We start from the raw sequence: 22,089 nt of genomic DNA on the forward strand, positions 1-22,089 counted from the left end.
CGGCTAATCTGTTTTGCACCTTACAATATTTAAGATTAATACACTTTATTTTGTTATTTATGTGTGATTCATCTGTAGATTTTATCCTTAGCTCCATAAGTTATCGTGTGTTACGTGTACTACTGTGCTTCACACCCTGGTTTGGAGAAATGTCATCGCATTTTCATACACATTATAGCCTTATATATGTTATATACATGTATATAGTTAAATGGCAATAAACTTGACTATCTGCCCTCAAAAGTCATTCCCCTAAATTCTTTTTTCCTTATAACCTTTCATCTCACTTGCTTAATAGCTTCTCAAAATCTGCTGAGACGTCAAACTGAAGGTTTACCTGCCTTTTCAGATGACTGTAAGCAACCCTGTAACATTATTTTGAAGAACATGGGAGTTATATTTTGGGTCCAAGGTAGTATTTATCTCTCAATCAACATTATTAAACCAGATTATGCAGTCATTACAACATTATTACTTCTAGGACCTTGCTGTTGTAAAATTTCTTGCTGTATTTTATACATTACAGCAATGACCATTTCAGATATGTGTCAGAAAAGACAAGCAGTACTTTGGTACACCCTCAAGCACCATAAAAATTCAAGATATTCCTTTAGCTGGGCATTGGTCTCTTTACTTCTTGTTCAGCTTTCTGTAGCCATCTAGGAAATATATGGGATGTGCAAAAAAGAACCATTAAGTGGTAGTAGATTTTTTTTACTTACTTAGAATAGCTTTTGGTATAGGGAAAAAGCAGCCATATTGGTTATTGAAGATTCGGGCTAAATCCTGTGTCAATTCTAGGTGTTGCAATTGATCCTCTCCAACAGGTACGTGGGTTGACCTTACAGGAAACAAAAAAAAAGCACCGCTTAGATTTGACTAAAAATGACAAGAGCACAATTTAAAAAGACATTTCTGCAAGGGACCATAAATAACTGTACCTGAAACACATCCTTACATCCAGGGCAATTTAGATCTCATCAAAAGTTTTGAAATGTGGTCATTTGTCGTGGAGAAAAATGCGGCAGACATTTACAGATATGAAGGAATCACAAGTTAAAGTATTATAACAACCAGAAACATTTTAATAATGCCGGTCAAGTGATATACACTCAATGGCCACTTTATTAGGTGCCCCCTGTACCTAATAAAGTGGTCTTTAAGTGTATGCTTGTGACCTTCTGCTGCTATGGCCCATCCACTTCAAGTTCGATGCGTTGTGCATTCAGAGATGCTCTTCTGAACACTACTGTTATAACAGGTGGTTATTTGAGTTACTGACATTTTACTGTCAACTTGAACCAGTCTGCCATTCTCCTCCGATGTCTCTCATTAACAAGACATTTTAGCACACAGAACTGCCACTCACTGGATTTTTTTTTGTTTTTTGCACTCTGTAAACTCCTAGAGACTGCTGTAAGTGAAAATCCCAGCAGATCAGCAGTTTCTGATATAATCAAACCACTGTCAAGCACCAACAAGCATTGCACAGTCAAAGTCTCTTGGATCACATTTCTTCCCCCATTCTGATGTTTGTTCTGAACAATAGCTGAGCCTCTTGACCATGTCTGCATACTTTTATGCATCGAGTTGCTGCCACATGATTGTGAACAAGCAGGTTTACAGGTGTATCGAATAAAGTGGCCACTGAGTGTATATTGTCTTTGAGACTGGGCAGAATTCCCCTGCCCTTCTTAATTACAAGAGCACATTCCACTTCCACCTAATGGGCTGATGAATCTTGCTTTAACATTTCATATAAAAGACGACTTTTACCAGTGTGATACTCAATATTACGCTGATATGTTAGCCTGGGTTATGTTTCAAGTCTCAAAAAGTTATATGGAATAATTGAACATTAGTGACTGACAGCTCTTGGTTTTACTTACACTGATGCTGATGGGGTGCTTTACCTTAATCACTTCCTTGTACAAAACTGGCTTGTGAGGGCAATGGTCGAGTATGTTAGGGAAAGGGTAAACTACCAGCCATGAATTCCTTACCAGAAAAAAAGTATGGGGCTGATGATGTGGTGGGGTGAGGATTGGGTTCCTATTCTGGGTTTGTAAAAGGGAGCAGAGAACCTGCACAAGGAGGATGCAAAATATTAATTCAGAAACTACCAATTCTTGTCCTCCCCACAAACAGTCTCACAGCTACAAGTGCCAGCACATATCTGGCCTGATGGTTCAGGCACTCTCCAAGATCTGTGCCCATTTTGGATGGAGTCTAAATTCCCAAAAAGATCTGATGCTGTTAAAGTTGCAGCACATGGAAAGGGATACACGATAATGCTTGCAACAGGTCGTCACACACCAGTTCAATATTGTAATCTTCAAGTGAGGAGGAGGCAGGTTTATTGTTCATATGATCTACATTGATTAGTCTCATCTCAAATAATAACAAGGCAGCCTACAGAGAAGTCATCACCCTGACACAGTGGTGTCAAGAAAACCTCTCCCTCAATGTCACAAAAACAAAGGAGCTGGTTGTGGACTAGAGGAGGAATGGAGACAGGCTAACCTCTATTGACATCAATGGATCTGAGGTTGAAAGCATGAACAACTTTAAGTTCCTCTGCATACACATCACTGAGGTTCTCACATGGTCTGTACATACCAGCCGTGTGGTGAAAAAAATCACAACAGCGCCTCTTTCACCTCAGATGGTTAAAGTTTGGCACGAGTCCCCAAATCCCAAGGACCTTCCACAGGGGCACAATTGAGAGCATCCTGACTGGCTGCATCACTGCCTGGTATGGGAACTGTACTTCCCTCAATCGCAGGACCCTGCAGAGAGTGGTGTGGACAGCTCAGCACATCTGTCGATGTGAATTTCCCACTATTCAGAATATTTACAGAGACAACTGTGTAAAAAGGGCCCAAAGGATCATTGGGGACCTGAGTCACCCCAACCACAAACTGTTCCAGCTGCTACTGCAGCATAAAAGCTAGGACCAACAGGCTCCGGGACAGCTTCTTCCAACAGGCCATCAGACTGATTAATTCATGCTGATACAATTCTATTTCTATGTTATATTGACTGTCCTGTTGTACATACTATTTATTACAAATTACTATAAATTGCACATTGCACATTCACATGGATATGTAAAGATTTTTACTCCTCATGCATGTGAAGAATGTAAGAAATAAAGTCAATTCAATTGTGTTTCTGACTGTAAATTTAAATCTCTTAAGTATGGATATTTGTCTGAGGGTGGCCAGCTGCTACGTTTTAGAAACAGCATCTTTCCCTCCTCCATCAGATTTCTGAATGGACAACGAACCAACCCATGAACACTACCTCACTACTTTTGCTCTCTTTCTGCACTACTTAATTAATTATTTCAAAAGAAATAAAGAGACAACTACATGTATAGGCCAAACCAGGGTAACGGTAGCACCGAGACAGAAGAGTTTTACGGTAATCCAGTTACACAATTACTGATCCCACTTACTTCAATTGAGTATCTATTTCTTAATTGAATTTAAATTTCGTGGCTACTGTGGCAAAATTTAGACTCGTGTCTCTGGATTAGTAATGTAGGTTTCTGGTTTACTAGTCTAGTTATTAAACCACAAAGCTACAATGACCCTTGTGGAGAGCTAAATGGCTCTCAAATGCTGCTGGAAAGGCAGGCTAAGCTTAATTAACGATGGAATAGACTCTTTTACATGCAGGATTGTTTGCATATGTCAACCATGTTCAATATGCAGTCAGTAATCAAATAAGAGAATGCATGAAAGGAAGGCACAATGCATCTATGAAATGCAGCTAAAATAAGTTAAGGGAATATTGAATATATAAATAATATACAGATGCTGACAGGACAAATGAAGCCTGTTAAGTTGCTTCACAGGTTTTAAAATACGCATGTACTGAAATGAAAGAACAGATTGGTAGCTCGGGTTGACTGCTTGCTTGTAGGGTTGTTCACTGAGCCTGGAGGGTAGCTCACAAACTTTTCATCACCGGTTGAGATGACATGATTAGTGCGCAACTGAGAGTTGTTACTGCTGAGTGCTTATTTTTACATTGGTCTGCCTTGTTCTGATTGGGTGGCTGTTGCATTGGCCAGGACCTAGTGGAGATTAGCGGCCAGCACAACAATCAACCAATCTGATCAAGGAGTCAGACCAATATAAACGCAAGCACTTGGCAGAAACAACATTCAATTTCACACTGCTGATGTCACCTCAAACGTCGACGAAATGTTTGTGATCTAACCTCCAGGCTCCATGAACAGCTCTACAAATAATACACAAGTACTATGAACACTTATCCATGCATACACCAAGTAATTGACTTGCAAACCTGTAGAATTGTATCTCTTACTTGTATAACAGAATATCTGCCGATTGCAGGACTGGATAGGTAAAGAGACCCAAACTTCCTTCTTCCTTCTGACTAGAGGTTTTCATCTGCAAAAAAATATAGTAAAAGTACTATTCCTTACATGACTTTAATGCACACTTTTTAAACCTCTAGTTAAAGGTTAGGTTTATAAAGCAGCTTTTGTTCAGCATATACTATATTTCTTGCATATGAGAATGCTATCAGTCAGATTTTTGCTTTGTGTTAAAATAGGTAAAACAGATAACTTTCCAAAATGTTAAAGGATAAGTTATTGAAAAGAAGGAGCCTAGTTACATTAACAGTTTTCACATCCTCAGAATAAATTTTACTTATAATACAATTTTAAATAATGGGATACCACAAGTGTAGAGGTAGAGAGGTAAATTTGCCTCAACTGCTAATGGTTGAAGGAAATATATTGGACAAATAGCTGGATGACTTTCTGCACCTTTGCATCACCTTCCTCATTATCTAGTGGGAATTTTTATATAAAATTGAATCAACAGCCATGGTCTATTGTTAATAATAATAAAATATAATATGCTTAATATGGCACAAAACCATTGATTTATTTGCTCATCTCAGAATGTTCAACAATATAATCAGGTTATTACAAATCGGGTTATATCAACAGTTCACAAGGCTACGAGTTTATTCTTTGTGGTTCTATAATCCAAGTGATATAGTGCTGTGCAAAAGTCTTATATATATAGATAGATAGATAGATAGGGTGCCTAAGACTTTTGCACAGCACTATAGTAATTTTATGGATTGTATTGTACTGCCATTGCTACTGCTGCAAAAAACAAATTTCATGACATATGTAAGTGACGATAAACCTGATTCTGATATGGGTCTCTATTGTGGACTGAGAGTGGGAAGGGGGCAGGGAGAGGGGAATTGTTGTTGGGGACAGGGGAAGGGACAGGGGAGGGGGGAGGGGGGAGGGAGCGGGAGAGACATTCTGTAATGATCGTTTGGAATCAAGTAACCTTGCCTGGTGTCTCAGGGCCAGATGTGGCTGCCCACGTGCCACCTCCTGCCCTTGGCACTCCTTCTCTGCCTGTAGGTTGTGGAAAGATACATTTCAATGATGGGGCAAGTGAAGTTGAGTGAGATTATCCCCTTTGGTTCAACAGCCTGATAGCTGAGAGGTAAGAATTGTTCCTGAGCCTGGTGAAAGAGGTGAGAGTAGATATTGGACCACTGGAAAATGACACAGAAGAGGTAGTAATGGGGAACAAAGAAATGGCAGATGAACTTAAGTATTCTGTGTCAGTCTTCACTGTGGAAGACACCAGCACTATGCCAAAAATTCTTGCTTATTGGGGACAGAAGTCAGTGTGGTTTCTATTACTAAGGAGTAGGTGCTTGCGAAGCTGCAAGGTCTGAAGGTAAATAGGTCACTTGAGCCCAGATGGACTGCGCCCCAGGGCTCTGAGAGAGGTAGCTGAAGAAATTGTGGAGACATCAGTAATGATCTTTCAAGAGTCATTAGATTCTGGAATGGTTCTGGAGGAGCGGAAAATTGCAAATGTCACTCAACTCTTCTATGAGGGAGGGAGGCAGAGGAAAGGAAATTATAGGCCAGTTAGCCTGTCATCAGTGGTTGGGAAGACATTGGTTTCCATTATTAAGGATGAGGTTTCAGGGTACTTGGAGGCAACATGATAAAGTAGACCAAAGTCAGCATGGTTTCCTGCAGGGGAAATCCTGCCTAATAAACTTCTTGGAATTCTTTGAGGAAAAATTGGAAGAATGGGCAAAAAAGCAGCAGATGGAATATAGTGTAGGGAAGTGTATGGTCACACATTTTGGTCGAAGGAGTAAAGGTCTGGACTATTTTCTAACCAGGGACAAAATTCAGAGCTGCAGAAGAACTTGGGAGTCCTTGTGCAGGATGTCCTAAAGGTTAACTTGCAGGTTTTGTCAGTGGTAAGGAAGGCAAATGCAATGTTAGCATTCATTTAGAGAGGACTTGATTATAAGACCAAGGATGTGATGCTGAGGCTTTATAAGGCATCGGTTAGACTGCTCTTGGAGTATTGTGAGCAGTTTTGGGCTCCTTATCTAAGAAAAGATGGGTTGGCATTGCAGAGTGTCCAGAAAAGGTTCATGAGAAAGATTCCCAGTATGAAAGGGATAACGTATGAGGAGTGTTTGATGATTCGGGGCCTGTAAGCACTGTTTAGAAGAATGAGGGTGGATCTCATTGAAGCCTATAGAATATTGAAAGGCCTGGACAGTGTGGATGTGGAGAGAATGTTTCTTACAGTGGGGGAGTCTAGGACCAGAGGGCACAGTCTCAGAATATAGGGACATTCATTTAGAACAGAGATGAGAAGGAATTTCTGAAGCAAGTGGTGCTGGTTTATCTATGAAATTCATTGCCACAGATGTCTGTGGAGGCCAAGTATATTTAAAGCAGAGGTTGATTGGTTCTTGGTTAGTCAGGGCATCAAAGGTTATGGAGAGAAGCAGGAGAATGGGGTTGAGAGGGATAATAATCAGCCATGATGGAAAGCAGAGCAGACTCATTGGACTGAGTGACCTAATTCTGCTATGTCTTATGGTCTTATCTGCTATCTGTATTTTTTCATATAGATGGCACTACTGAAATTGGACAGCAGCTTACTGGTGGTTCATAAAACAAGAAATAGTACCACTTTATTAGTAGCACTTTTTCTGTGGAAAATCGTGGTAAACTACCATCGCAAACAATGAAGAGGCAAGCAAAGGCCAGGTTAACTGGAGGGTCGTAGCGTGTGGGTGTGATGCAAAGTCAGAGCAAGGTCGATGCAAAAGTCGGAGCAAGGTCAAGGCAGGTTCGAGACAGAGACGAATTTGGAGAGAGTGGAGTGGAGTAGTTTCAGAGCCCATCCACCTAAACCGAGAATAAGGTTGAATAGATCTAAGCACCAGGTGGATTTGAAAAAGTCGGGTACAGGCCAGAACGTGGTGGCGGGGTTTACGGACCAGTGCGTATTAATGCAGTGGGGTCCGGGTCCTAGTACAGGGGACTTTTTTTTTAAATTGGGTTCTTTCAGGTTTCTTGTTTTGTGACTGCCTGTAAGCTGACGAATCTTAAGGTTGTATAATTTATACATACTTTAATAAAAGTACTTTGAATTTTGACAGGCATCGGTGGTTATATAGAATTCCTACAGATTTAGTGGTTCAATAAGAAAAAGGGTACCTTCCACTGAGGTAAATGACGTAATCGCGGCATACTTGTCAGACAGCCCAAAATCCAACCTAATTCATTGTGTTCCGAGACCTTTAATAAACATAATGCATATAAATAGGTCAGTGATTAGGAAATGTATAGCTAACACATGAACATCAAAAATTTCAATAAATTTGTGATGCAAAAGCAAGAATCTCCCAAATGCAATGACATTAAAATGTAACTGTACAAATACCTCACTACAAATTTCATCATTATATTCTGCAAAATTCATTAGTGGATATTTCTTTTTAAAAGGAAATAATTTTATTTTTTTTCCCATGCAAGTTCAGAGACGACAGTGGGAATCATCCCCTTTCTAGATACTTTGCTTCAATTTACCAATTCAGTAATTGCGGTATCAAAACGGATTAATTTTATCTTTCTTGATGAATACTACTCATATGTGGATGGTTCTTCCAAATATATATATATATATATATATATATATATATATAGCTCTATTAATTTATACAGCCTGAATACTGTAGCAAAAATGATGAGAAAATATCTATGATCATAGTCTTTGTAATGTGAAACTGATGGCTAGTTCTGAATTTTCATACATGAATAGCTTAATGTGGAAATGCTAAACATGTTCTTAGTGATTCAGTCTCCCTCACAGGATGCACTAAGTGTGGTCTACTTCAGCTGCATCACTTAAATTCTCATAGACATTTTGACCAACTAGTTGTGTTGCAATTTACCCAAAAAGCTGCTGCTTTGCTGGAAGAAGCTTAAGCCTTAACAAATTCCTCAGTCCTTAACATTCACCTCTTCAAAACAAAACTGATTTTACATACACTGTACAGAATGTAGGCAATTTTATTTTTAAAATGAGATTATGAGTTTCAGTTCTTACTTTAATATGTTATGTTTATGTCTTTATTTAGTGCTCATTTTATTTAGTTAATTGATCGATCAGCTACTTAAGGGAAAGTTCCACACTTCTATCATCTTTTGTTTGAAAACTATTCATTTGTGAATAGGTAAAATTGGATTTTTAAGGTTGCATTCTCTTGTCTCCTACTGCCCTATCCATAAAGGGGTTAACTGGAAGATTGGTTTCACAAGGTTGTTATGTAGCTCGTACCATTGTGTATTTCAAATGGAGTGCATAATCTGTATCGTTGATAGAACCTAAAGATTAATTGATTGTCTCTGTTAACCAGAAACTTCATTAATCCTAGTTATTTTGAATAAATGTTCATTGATAACAACCAGGTTCTAAGCTAGTATAGTTATTTACCCCATTGAATAAAACAGAAATTAATATTGAAAATTTTAAAAAAGCACAGATGTTAGAAATTGAATATAAACACAAAAAACAGAGGAAGCACTCAGCAGGTCAAGCAGCATCTGTGCAAAGAGAAACTGAGTTGACGTTTTCAAGTTGAACACCATTCAACAAAACGAAATGCTTCACTCTCATGGTATGCAAGCTTACCATTCTGAAAGAAGGCCTGACTTGAAACTTCGATTCTGTTTCTCGTTTCACAGATGTTGTCTGACCGATTGAATTGGTTCCCGTGTTTTCTGATTTTACTTCATTAGAAATAAAACCAGTTTCCCTTCTGCATTCTTCCCTTGAAACTTCTCGAAAATAAAACTATTCTTCATCTTCCAGATTCTTATAAAAATGTAAACTTCCACATAAAATAATCTCACTAGTGATACTAGTGGCAAATGTGGCATGCCTTGCCCTCATACTATGCAAATCTATTGTCAATAGGAAAAAAAAATATGACTACATCAGGTATTGGCAGGAAGCAAAGTCTGCAGGATCTTTAAAGGTTAAAAAACAAAAATTAAACTTCTACAGGAACCTTATCACAAACATTCCAGATAATTCTGAATCCAATATTTATGAAAGAAAGAAATTATGGTTTCTCATTACAGTAACAAACGAACTGTGTTGGACTTTTAAACGGTAATGGGAACAAATATACTCATGCCCATAAACCACAATGAATTAAATTTACTACAATAATGTAGCTTTGAAATATTAAAAAAATTGCTTTGAAAAGATTCCATGCCAGAAAGTGGAGACCCAATGATACAGCATAAAGCCTCAATTAATACCAGAGGGAACAAGATCAGGAGTGTTAGAAAGCAGATTTAAGCAATAACATTTCTGAAGTAGAAAAGGAATAAAGAGCCACAAAACTTTGTGGCCATCCCAATGAAAACATTCAATTAATGGCATGAAGTTATTTTTACAATTCAAGACACACTGTAGTAGCCACCTGTGTGTTCAACTGCAAAAAGCTTGTTCAGTGTTGCTGAGTCTGCTTGGATCTTCCAGTCCAGCTAAGTGTTTTCTTTGGATGAATGTGCTATTTATACATTAGGAATGTAAAACGTTCAATAATCTTCAGGAGGTCTACAGCTCTACCAAAATTAAAGGGGAGTGCGAAATAGAAAGGGTTTAGAAAGTTAGTTGGAACTGACCTTGGATTGTTGAAATAGGACTGATTGCTCAGGGTTAATACCACATGCCAAGAGACTGGCTGTCATGTCGAGAATGTTTTGCTTGAGTATGCCAGCATGCTGAGGAACAGTGATGGAGTGCAGATCCGCAATACTGTACAGAATGGAGCTATGTTCATCCTGCAGCCTCACCCAGCTCTCAATTGCTCCAAAGTAGTTTCCCAGGTGAGGAACTCCAGTTGGCTGAATTCCGGAGAAGACTCGATTAGCAATCTGCATTTTAAAAGTAAATATTTCCTTACAATGCATCACTTACTAAAGATTTAGTATATTCACTAAACAATCCCTCACTGAATCAATTATTTTAGAATATTAAATGTATATGTAAATTCTGATTATTCAGTAATCCAGGATGTAGGTTATCCTTTCAATTTTGTTGCACATTAAACTTTATACTAAACATTAAATGGGAGTCTACCTAGAGTATTTTCAAAGCAGTTTAATTCAGGGTGCATCCAAGTCTACTCCAGCTGTTGGCATCTATTTTCCAGGTGGAGTCACCAGGTAGTAATAAGAAGCTGCAACTCTAGTTCAGAGTTCAAAGTTCAACTGTACTTATGTTCCAGCTGAAATTTGAGATCCTCCATGACTCACACTTCAGTATCATACTGTGAAGTGCATAAGTCAACTAGATTCACAGTGGGTTTTAGATCCAGTACATTTAATTAAAATAGCAACACATCATACTGATGCAAAAGATACATTTTGTAGGACTAATGACCTCGTAGCTTAGAACCAACAATTACCATTTCCCCTCGTGGGTAATGACAAAGACTTGCATGAAGGTTCAATTTATTTATAGCATTTCATGGTATAAGATCTAAAAGGAATTCATACCACCTAAAAACAGATTGTGAAAAATTCCAGTTTCAACATGCTCTGCCTGCTGGGATCCTCACAAAAACCATGGCTGGTGTGGATACACCAGAGATTAACAGCCCTCCAATAGGAAATATTTGCTGCAGGCTTGAATTTGAATTTGACCTGCTGGAAGTGGGTGGGCACTGTTGTGATTTTTTAAGGCTGGAGGTGGATAAAGAAGGCAATGGAAAGATGACTTCCATGGAATTTTAACAGCACCATTTAAACTCCCAACATCATTCCTCACCTCATCAAAATGAGAGACTGTTTATAAATATGATTCAGTTTAATGCTGACAAATACTGGATTGAGTGTGTCTGGCATTCCACTGATCCTCAGGGATTTAACTTTCAAAAACTTACAATCTGATTTGGTTGGCAAAATCCCAGTGTCGGACCAATCAAAACAGTGAAGTACTAAAGTGTACGCTCCAAGCAGAACACGGGCTTCCCTTTCTAAATTTTAACCATTAACACTTTAGTTTGCATGTTACAATACTGAAGAGGTAGAAAAATCAGTTTGCATTCCTTGAGAGTGAATGGATCCCAAAAGCTTTTCTGTATATAGATGCACAGACTAAATGCTGATGTCTCAAGCAATGGAAGGTTCAAAAAGACTGGTCTAGAATATGCAATAGCAATAGCTGTGAAACTGCAGGCAATCACCATTTTTATTCCATCAGGCTGACAGCAACTTCAGGAATTCTCTTCAGGAGTAACTTTAGTGAAATAACAAAATTACTGATAACACACCTCTATAGAGGTGTTGCTTGGAGTTTATTTCCAACACAACTTGGAAATTACTCAGATTGACACATATTTCATCTATTGATTAATTAGATCCACTGCAGTCTAAGAATTTTTAATGATGTGTCAAATTATAATTAATTTTTGAAGACACTCAGAAGCTAAAAATATCTTGTGCATTATTTTATATGAAAATTTCAAAACGCATTACAAGCTTAAAATAATATAGGTCTTGGAGGCACCTGTGTTATTAGAATCTGTGTTATTAGACAACTGTATTATAGGCAAATCTAACATTTAGCTATCTTTTCTCTTGGGAGATGTGATAACACCCATAATATATAAAACAAAGCATATCATATCTAAGCTGCATTGTAATATTACTTTAAAAATAAAACATCATCCCTTAAAAATATTAAAATACTTCAGCCTCTTTTTCATTGTATGAATACATGTTAATCTTCACCTAACACTCTACGTAATATTTATGGAGCTACTGAAAATAAATACATTTTACTCCTTATGTGAGAACTCTCTCATGTGACTGGCTGTTCAATCAGTCTCACAGCTAACGGCTGTTGGGATCCAGTTGAACTGACATCTTACACAAAGTGCTGAGAAGAAAAGGCTCTTGCCACAGAAATCACCAGATCTTTCTGGGAAACCTATTTTGAGGTCCAAAGAAAGCACACTTGCTTCAGTACCAACTGTGCATCCTGCTTCACATAATCATTTCTTTTGTTGTTTTGAAGTATTTTTAAAATCCAAGCTGCTGGGTAGGAATTCTAACAAATGTGGGATATCTCTAACTGCTGAAAGGCCATCAGCAACACACATAAAAAGTGCTGGTGAACGCAGCAGGCCAGGCAGCATCTATAGGAAGAGGTACAGCCACGACAAAGGGTCTCGGCCCAAAACGTCGACTGTACCTCTTCCTATAGATACTGCCTGGCCTGTGTGTTGCTTGAATTTCCAGCATCTGCAGATTTCCTCGTGTTTGCGAGCTTAAAACAAGGGCTTTGTTTCTCTTCCCACCACTGCTGAAATTCTAGGATTTTCTGCTTTAAGTTTCTGATTTCCAGTATCTGCAACTTTTTGCTTTTTAAGTCTGAACAGTAGGCCACTCAGAGGGGAACTTGCAAATGATGGTGTCCTATTGTGCTTGTTGTTATTCTTCTTGGTGGCAGAGCATGGAGGCTTGGGAGGTGGCTTCTAAAAGCCTTGGGGATGCTCATATTTTGGATGTCATGTACGCTGTGGCCAGAATGTGCCACCTGTGAACCAAATGATCGCCTATGGTAATGGATAGGAAACTAAGTAAATACTGCTTTGTCAAGGAAAGCTTTGAGCTTCTTGACTGTGCTTGAGTATATTTCAATCTTTAACACTCTACATAAATTGTAAAGACATCCTGTAACCTACCCTAAGTGACAATTATACAGTCATGGAGCAAAACACCATTGATACAGATCCTTCAGACCAACAAGTCTATGCCGACCACAGTGCCTATCCCCCTAGTTCCAATTTCCTGTTCTTCAGCCCGATTCCAAAAGCTACTTAAATGATACTGTTGTACCTGCCTTTAACTACTTCCTCTGGCAGCTTGTTCTACGTCAGTATCAGAATCAGGTTTATTATCACTGGCACGTGATGTGAAATTTGTTAACACAGCAGCAGCAGTAGCTCATAATCTAACTGAGAAAAAAGAAAAAAAATAAAATTAAAAAAGTAAACAAACAAGTAAATCACTTACGTACACTGAATAGATTTTAAAAAGTGTGCAAAAACTGAAATACTGTGTATTAAAAAAAGCGAGGTAGTGTCCAAAGATTCAATGTCCATTTAGAAATCGGATGGCAGAGGGGAAGAAGCTGTTCCTGAATCGCTGAGTGTGTGCCTTCAGGCTTCTGTACCTCCCAGCTGATGGTAACAGTGAGAAAAGGGCATGCCCTGGGTGTTGGACTTCCTTAATAATGGACGCTGCCTTTCTGAGACACCGCTCCCTGAAGATGTCTTGGGTACTTTGTAGGCTAGTACCCAGGATGGAGCTGATTAGATTTACAACCTTCTGCAGCTTCTTTTATTCCTGTGCAGTAGCCCCTCTATACTACACAGTGATGCAGTCGGTCAGAATGCTCTCCACGGTACAAATATAGAGGTTTTTGAGTGTATTTGTTGACATGCCAAATCTCTTCAAACTCCTAATAAAGTATAGCTACTGTCTTGCCTTCTTTATAACTACATCGATATGTTGGAACCTGGTTAGATCCTCAGAGATCTCGAGATCCAGGAACTTGAAGTTGCTCACTCTCTCCACTTCTGATCCTTCTATGAGTATTGGTACAGTGGCATGCAAAAGTTTGGGCACCCCTGGTCAAAATTTTTGTTACTGTGAATAGTTAAGTGAGTAGAAGATGAACTAATCTCCAAAAGTCACAAAGTTAAAGATGAAACATTCTAAGCAAGATAAGTGTATTATTTTTGTTTTGTACAATTTTAAAGTGGGAAAAAAAGGAGCGCCATGCAGAAGTTTGAGCACCCCAAGAGATTTGAGCTCTCAGATAACTTTTACCAAGGTCTCAGACCTTAATTAGCTTGTTAGGGCTATGGCTTGTTCACAATCATTGTTAGGAAAGGCCAGGTGATGCAAATTTCAAAGCGTTATAAATACTCTGACTCCTCAAACCTTGTCCCAACAATCAGCAGCCATGGGCTCCTCTAAGCAGCTGCCTAGCACTCTGAAAATTAAAATAAGTGATGCCCACAAAGCAGGAGAAGGCTATAAGGTAGCAAAGCATTTTCAGGTAGCCGTTTCCTCAGTTTGTAATTAAGAAATGGCAGTTAACGGGAACGGTGGAGGTCAAGTTGAGGTCTGGAAGACCAAGAAAACTTTCCGAGAGAACTGCTCGTAGGATTGCTAGAAAGGCAAATCAAAACCCCTGTTTGACTGCAAAAGACCTTCAGGAATACTTAGCAGACTCTGGAGTGGTGGTGCACTGTTCTACTGTGCAGTGACACCTGCACAAATATGGCCTTCATGGAAGTCATCAGAAAAAAACATTTCCTGCATCCTCACCACAAAATTCAGCATCAGAAGTTTGCAAAGGAACATCTAAACAAGCCTGATGCATTTTGGAAACAAGTCCTGTGGACTGATGAAGTTAAAATAGAACATTTTGGTCGCAATGAGAAAAAGTATGTTTGCAGAAAAAAGGGTGCAGAATTTCATGAAAAGAACACCTCTCTAACTGTTAAGCACGGAGGTGGATCGATCATGCTTTGGGCTTGTGTTGCAGCCAGTGGCATGGGGAACATTTCACTGGTAGAGGGAAGAATGAATTTAATTAAATACTAGCAAATTCTGGAAGCAAACATCACACCGTCTGTAAAAAAGAGCTGAAGATGAAAACAGAATGGCTTCTACAACAGGATAATGATCCTAAACACACCTCAAAATCCACAATGGACTACCTCAAGAGGCGCAAGCTGGAGGTTTTGCCGTGGCCCTCACAGTCCCCTGACCTAAACATCATCGAAAATCTGTTCACAACACGCTGGAGGAACTCAGCAGGTCGGGCAGCATCTGTGGAAACGAACAGTCAACGTTTCGGGCCAGAAACCTTCGTCAGGACTGAAGAGGGAAGGGGCAGAGACTTCGTGTTTATCAAAAATCTGTTGATAGACCTCAAAAGAGCAGTGCATACAAGACGGCCCAAGAATCTCACAGGACTAGAAGCCTCTTGCAAGGAAGAATGGGCGAAAATCCCCCAGAGAAGAATTGAAAGACTCTTAGCTGGCTACAGAAAGCATTTACAAGCTGTGATACTTGCCAAAGGGGGTGTTACTAAGTACTGACCATGCAGGTGCCCAAACATTTGCTTCGGGCCCTTTTTCTTTTTTGTTATTTTGAAACTGTAAAAGATGGAAATAAAAAAGTAATCTTGCTTAAAATATTAAAGAAATGTGTCATCTTTAACTTTATGCATTTTGTAAATCAGGTCATCTTTTACTCGCTTAGCTATTCACAGTAACAGAAATTTTGAAAAGGGGTGCCCAAACTTTTGCATGCCACTGTATGTGTTCCTTCGTCTTACCCTTTCTGAAGTCCACAATCAGCTCTTTCGTCTTACCGACGTTGAGTGCCAGGCTGTTGCTGCAGCACCACTCCACTAGTTGGCATATCTCACTGCTGTACGCCCTTTCGTCACCACCTGAGATTCTACTGACAATGGTTGTATCATCAGCAAATTTATAGATGGTATTTGAGCTATGCCTAGCCACACAGTCATGTGTATATAGAGACTAGAGCAGTGGGCTAAGCACACACCCCTGAGGTGCGCCAGTGTTGATCGTCAGTGAGGAGGATAGGTTGTCACCAATCCACACAGATTGTGGTCTTCAGGTTAGGAAGTCGAGGATTCAACTGCAGAGGGAGGTACAGAGGCCCAGGTCCTGCAACTTCTCAATGATGGTATTAAATGTTGAGCTATAGTCGATGAACATGCATCCTGATGTCGGTGTTTGTGTTGTCCAGGTGGTCTAAAGCCGTGTGGAGAGCCATTTAGATTGCATCTGCCGTTTTCCTATTGTGGTGATAGGCAAATTGCAATGGGTCTAGGTCCTTGCTGAGGCAGGAGTTCAGTCTAGTCATGATCAACCTCTCAAAGCATTTCATCACTGTTGATGTGAGTGCTACCGGGCAATAGTCATTAAGACAGCCCACATTATTCTTCTTAGGCACTGGTATAATTGTTGCCTTTTTGAAGCAAGTGGGAACTTCTGCTCATAGCACTGAGAGGTTGAAAATGTCCTTGAATACTCCTGCTGGTTGGTTGGCACAGGTTTTCAGAGCCTTACCAGGTACTCCATCGGGACCTTCTGCCTTGAGAGGGTTCACTCTCTTTAAAGACAGTCTAACATTGGCCTCTGAGATGGAAATCACAGGGTCATCAGATGCAGCAGGAATCTTCACCGCTGTAGTTGTGTTCTCCCTTTCAAAGCGTGCATAGAAGGCATTCAGTTCTTCTGGTAATGAAGCATCGCTGCCCATTCATGCTATTGGGTTTCGCTTTGTAGGAAGTAATGTCTTGCAGACTCTGCCAGAGTTGCCGTGCATCCAATCTCGCCTCCAACCTCATTCAAAATTGTCTCTTCACTCTTGAAATAGCCCTTCTGCAAATCATACCTGTTTTTCTGGTACAGGCCTGGGTTGCCAGACTTGAATGCTACAGATCTAGCCTTCAACAGATGACGTACCTCCTGCTTCATCCACGGCTTTTGGTTTCGGAATGTACAGTAAGTCTTTGTGGGCACACACCCATCCACGTAGATTCTAATGAAGTCGGTAACGACTGAAGCCTACTCATCCAGGTTCGAAGAACCCTCTGTGTAAAAGCAGTTGTCTCTCAAGTCTTTTAAATCTTTCCCCTCTCACCCTAAATCTGTGCCCCCTAGTTATGGACTCCCCTAATATGGGGAAAAGATTGCTAAAATTCAGCTTATCTATGCCCCTCTATGCCTCTATAATGTCAACCCTATTTTCCTGAACACTAAGAAATAAAGACTTGGCCTAGAGAACATCCTCCTATAACTCAGGCCCTCTATATCCTGCCAACATCCTCATCAATCTTTTCTACATTCTTTCCAATTTAACGACGTCTTTCCTAATTGTAGAAAATGAACTCTCAAGTACTGTAAAAAATTAATCTTAGAAGTATGGAATCCCAGTTCTTAATAGAATCAATGATGCTGATATTTTAAAAAAATAAGAAGTAAATTTCCTTTCATGTCTCTTCCCTTGAACTCAGGTATTAGCCCTGAATTTTATTTAATATTTTATATTTCCTGGCCTTTATTTGAAGATTTGTATTCTGCTTGTCTCTGAGGATACTGAAACCTGAATGGTTGAGCAGTTTCCTCACTGTGGAGGTGCCACATGTAATATCAAAGTCCATGCACTCCAGCCCGTGTAAAGTACCCACACAAATGTAAATGAGGTGAATGGTTGTCACCTCTTTGTTGCTCACAGCAAGTTCCAAGCCATTAAAATATCGAAGTTACTACCTACCAAAAGGCAAGGATATTTTAGAAGTTGCACTATACATCTTTAAAACACAAAAGTGGGTTGGTACATAAGGTTTTGAAGGTAATGGTGTGCTTGGAGAAATTAGAAATCCTGATAGGACCTTTAGTTTTAAGAATAGACAAAAAGAACTCAAAAGTGAAACAAATTTTAATAAAACGTGGTTAAGCTTCAGTTGGAGTAGTGTATCCAACTGAGAACCAGGTCTACATGTTAAGAGATGATAGAATTGCCTAAAATTAGGAATATTTAAAAATACTAAATCAGATGGCTTCTTTTCTCATGGCATCAGTGATAGACTTAAGATTGCTATAAGAATCAGAAATGATGTGGAGGTTCAAAAATAAAACATGCAGTGGTTTATTAAGACTTAGAATCCACTTCCTGAAATGACAGTGGAAGCTGGTTGGTCCAATAGCAATATCTGGTTGGAAAAAGGATAAATATTTAAAGGAAAAACTCTTATGAGAGTCTACAAATGAGCAGGGAGTTGATTAATAGCTTTATCAAAGTGCTGATACAGGGATGATGGACTGAATGGTGACAGGCTAAATGTCCAACAGTGCTTCAATCAAGCAAAACTAACTAGTATAGGAGAACAGTTAAGGATGAAGTGCAAAGCAAACTAAACAAGAGATAGTTAGGAAGTTGGAGGGTTTTAGGTAGAGTATGGGTCTTCCAATATCATGCATGAAGCCCAAAGTTGGAAGAGCGAAGATCAAATGTTGAACAGAGCTGAAGGAACTTTAATGATGTATAACTGAAACACAGTGTCCTTTGTTTCAAATACAGTCAAATGTAATTAGAACAAACTTTTCTGAAACAATCCTCTTCTTACAACAAGTCATTTTGTTGCTCCCTGAGGTAGTTTCCTTCAGTCAGTAAAGCTCAAACTTAATATACCCCACAAATAACTACTTCTTCAACTAACTGAATTAATGATGAAATCTGACCGCACACCAGATTCAATGCCAGCTTTCTATAAAAAAAATTCCAGCATTCTAACAGCTTCCTTAATATAACAGAATTTATTAATACATTTAAATTCACTGTGACAAATTGACTCATGTCATATTTGAACTCACCATTTAGCAACAAATTAAATTCGAATTTAAAAAGAGAGTAAATTTTCAATCTCATCTCGGGCCTACACACAAAAAAAAATCCTGTTATAATACCTCATGTTTTGCAATGGCACTAGTCCTGGTTCCCCCAGATCAGACAGCTCCAGTCTTCAAAGGGGGAAGATTAATTTGCTTCTTCGTGCAAAGGGAAACAGTCACAAAATGACAACCTTAAAGTCGTTCTTATGCAGACTAGCATCAATTATAGGATTTTAACAGATACTACTTTCATGGGAAATAATTAGTTTCATAAAAAGTATCTGTCTCCATAGAATTGTGTGGTGAAATTAAAAACAAATGATTGTTTGTTCATCATGTAAAGCCATTTCCACAGCTTACTTTATATATGACATTCAAATCGACAGTACAAATGTACTCTATACTCTGCCATAAAATTCAAATGGCAGCTGAAAATTAAAACTCAATTTCCACTAAATATTTTAAATTTAATGTATTATATTACCAGACCTTTTTAAACAATATGTTCAATTTTCATTCCTTAAGTCATTATTATATTAAAGCATTAGTTAAAATTCAAGTATCTGCAATGATATTGCAGGAATAATTATTCATGCTAAATGATTACAGATATTTGCATTTTCATTTATTCTTTAAAACAGAAGTAGTTTGATTGACATGCCATTTCAGAACTAAGTGTCAAAGATGATATCTTTTGCATAACATGTTAAATTAAGGCCCTCTCTAGTCCTGTAGGAGGATACTTCAGGCATTATTTGAAAGTGACCAGGCGAATTATCTCAAGGGTTCCAGATAGTGTTCACCTGTTAATCAACAGCACTGAATAAGATTGTTTAGCCATTATCATATTCCCCTTTGTGAGACATTGCCATGTGAAGCAAAACAAAATCACTTTACATTCCCAAATTACAACTAAGACTACACTTAAAAGTGCTTCACTAATTGTAAAGTGCTTCGAGATATACAGAAGTTGCAAAAAGATAATCCTTTAAGAAACTGCTTCATAGTTGAAGCAATGAAATTCAGTCACACAAAGGGGATATTGGAAAAAGGCAACCAAAAGCATAGTGAAGGACATAAACTTCAAGTAGCTCTTAAAGGAAGGGATAAAGGAGACAGCATGGAGTGGTTCAGGGAATGAGTACTGAAACCTAACGTCTAGGGTCTGAAAAGATGGCCACAGAAGTGAAGGATGGAAACTAGGCACAAGTTGGGATGAATAGTGACCTTGGACTCCCGTCTAGCCAGAGGAGATGATTGAGACAAGTATGCTGGGCGAAGAGGATTTGAGACAGTGAAATATGAACCAAAGGTTAAGAATTTTAAAAATTGAGGCATTTCACAAATGAAGACAATGTAGCTCAGCCTGCAGAGAAAATGTACACGGTTTAAGTTAGAGCATTGGAACTACAGTGAAAGTCAAAAAAGGTTTGGTTCAGGATTTTAGCAGATATATTCAAGGCAGAGGTGGAGAAGAATGATGTAACAAAAATAGAAATAGGTTTGCAGCATGATGGAGTGGATCTTGGGTCAGAAGCTTTGTTCAGGGCTAACTAGTGTGCGAAAGTTGCAGTCTGATTCAGCTCAGCCACGGCCGCTGCCAGGCGCTCACTATCTGTGAGTGTATTGTACAACCATCAGGTCACTTTGTTCTTGATCAAGCTCCCAAAACGTTTATTCTTTTTTCTTTCAACCACATGCAAGGCTGACAGTTTTGGTGAAAAATAAATAAACCTTAAGTTGCATCACCTTCTCCTTTATGCAACTGTGTCCAAATTTGTCAAAACAACCAAGTTCTCCATCAACACGAGCAGAGTACACTTTGATGTATTGCAACCCAGGGCACCAGGACACACTGTTCATTATATTCACAGAAATCTACAGCACAGAAGTGAGCCCTCAAAGCCCTTCTTGTCCCTCCAACCTTGATAACTATCTTCTACATTATCCCATTTGACCACATTAGATCTGTATCCCTCTACGCTTTGGCTACTCAAATACCCATCAAGATACCTAAGCATTGTAATTGTAGCCACCTCCTCTGGTAGCTTGTTTCAGATATTCACCACCTTGTGTAGGAAACACTTACTAAGAATTTTAAATTTCTCCCTTCCCATTTTAATTCTAGGCCATCTAGTTACAAACAAGAGAAAATCTGCAAATGCTGGAAATCCAAACAACACACACAAAATGCTGGAGGAACTCAGCAGGCCTGGCAGCAACTAAGGAAAACAGTAGTCGACGTTTCGGGCCAAGGCCCTTCATCAGGACTGGAAAAAAGATGAGGAGTCAGAGTAAGAAAGTGGGGGGGGGGGAGGGGGGGAAGAACCACAAAGCGATAGGTGAAACTGGGAGGGTTGAAGTAAAGAGCTGGGAAATTGATTGGTGAAAGAGTTAGAGGGCTGGAGTCCTGACGAAGGGTTCCGGCCCGAAACATTGACTGATCTTTTCCACGGATGCTGCCCGGCCTGCTGAGTTCCTCCAGCGTGTTGTGAGTGTTGCTGACAGGAGAGGGCAGAAGGCCACGGAAGAAAGAAAAGGGGTAAGAGCACCAGGGGGAGGTGATAGGTAGATAAGGAGATACAGTGAGAGAGGGAAATGGGAATGGGGGGGGGTGGTTTGCTGGAAGTTCAAGAAATCAATGTGTATTCCATCTGCCACTGTTCCATCCAACTCTCCAGCTGATCTCTGTCCACTTATCCACTACTCCACCAATGAACTTACTAATCATATCTCTGCTCATTCTCATCCAAATCATTTATATAAATTACAAACAACAAAGGTCACAGCACCAACTCCTAGAGTATACAGCATGAAAGAAACTCCTAGTCAGAAAAATACCAATCCACAACTACCTGTGCCTCTATCAGCCAGCTAACTTTAGATCCAGTTCACTAACACATTTTGGATCCCTTAAGCCTTAACCTTCTGGACTGCCGTACCATGTGGGACCTTGTCAAAATTCATACTGAAGTCCATACAGACCCCATCAACCCCCCTGCCTTTTTCGATCTCCTTGAGTTTCTTGAGGAGGTAACCAATAAGATTTGCAAGACATAATCTCCCCACCACAAACCTGTAGTGACTTCTCTTAATCAATCCCCGCTTTTCCACATGTATATGAATGAACTGTCTCAGAATCTTCTCCAACAACTTTCCTGCCACTGATGTAAGAATCACCAACTTAGTGTCTCTGGGCTTATCCCTGATGCCGTTTTGGAA

The 22,089-nt window shown here is 39.3% G+C and overlaps 2 protein-coding genes across 6 annotated transcripts in view; one reads left to right on the forward strand and one right to left on the reverse strand.

Annotated features, from left to right (window-relative positions):
• Positions 1-22,089, forward strand: part of LOC134347983 (uncharacterized) — a 98,951-nt gene that overhangs the window by 18,871 nt on the left and 57,991 nt on the right. The window lies entirely within an intron of this gene.
• Positions 1-22,089, reverse strand: part of wars2 (tryptophanyl tRNA synthetase 2, mitochondrial) — a 60,227-nt gene that overhangs the window by 4,265 nt on the left and 33,873 nt on the right. For both annotated transcript variants that reach the window (XM_063050685.1, XM_063050688.1), the window contains 4 exons: positions 10,037-10,288; positions 7,556-7,636; positions 4,339-4,424; positions 723-841 (listed from right to left, as the gene is read on the reverse strand). In XM_063050685.1, the coding sequence (XP_062906755.1) occupies positions 723-841; positions 4,339-4,424; positions 7,556-7,636; positions 10,037-10,288 (538 nt within the window). The remainder of the gene's footprint in view (positions 1-722; positions 842-4,338; positions 4,425-7,555; positions 7,637-10,036; positions 10,289-22,089) is intronic.

This window comes from Mobula hypostoma, chromosome 6 (assembly GCF_963921235.1).
Source record: "Mobula hypostoma chromosome 6, sMobHyp1.1, whole genome shotgun sequence".
Taxonomy (NCBI): Eukaryota; Metazoa; Chordata; class Chondrichthyes; order Myliobatiformes; family Myliobatidae; genus Mobula; species Mobula hypostoma.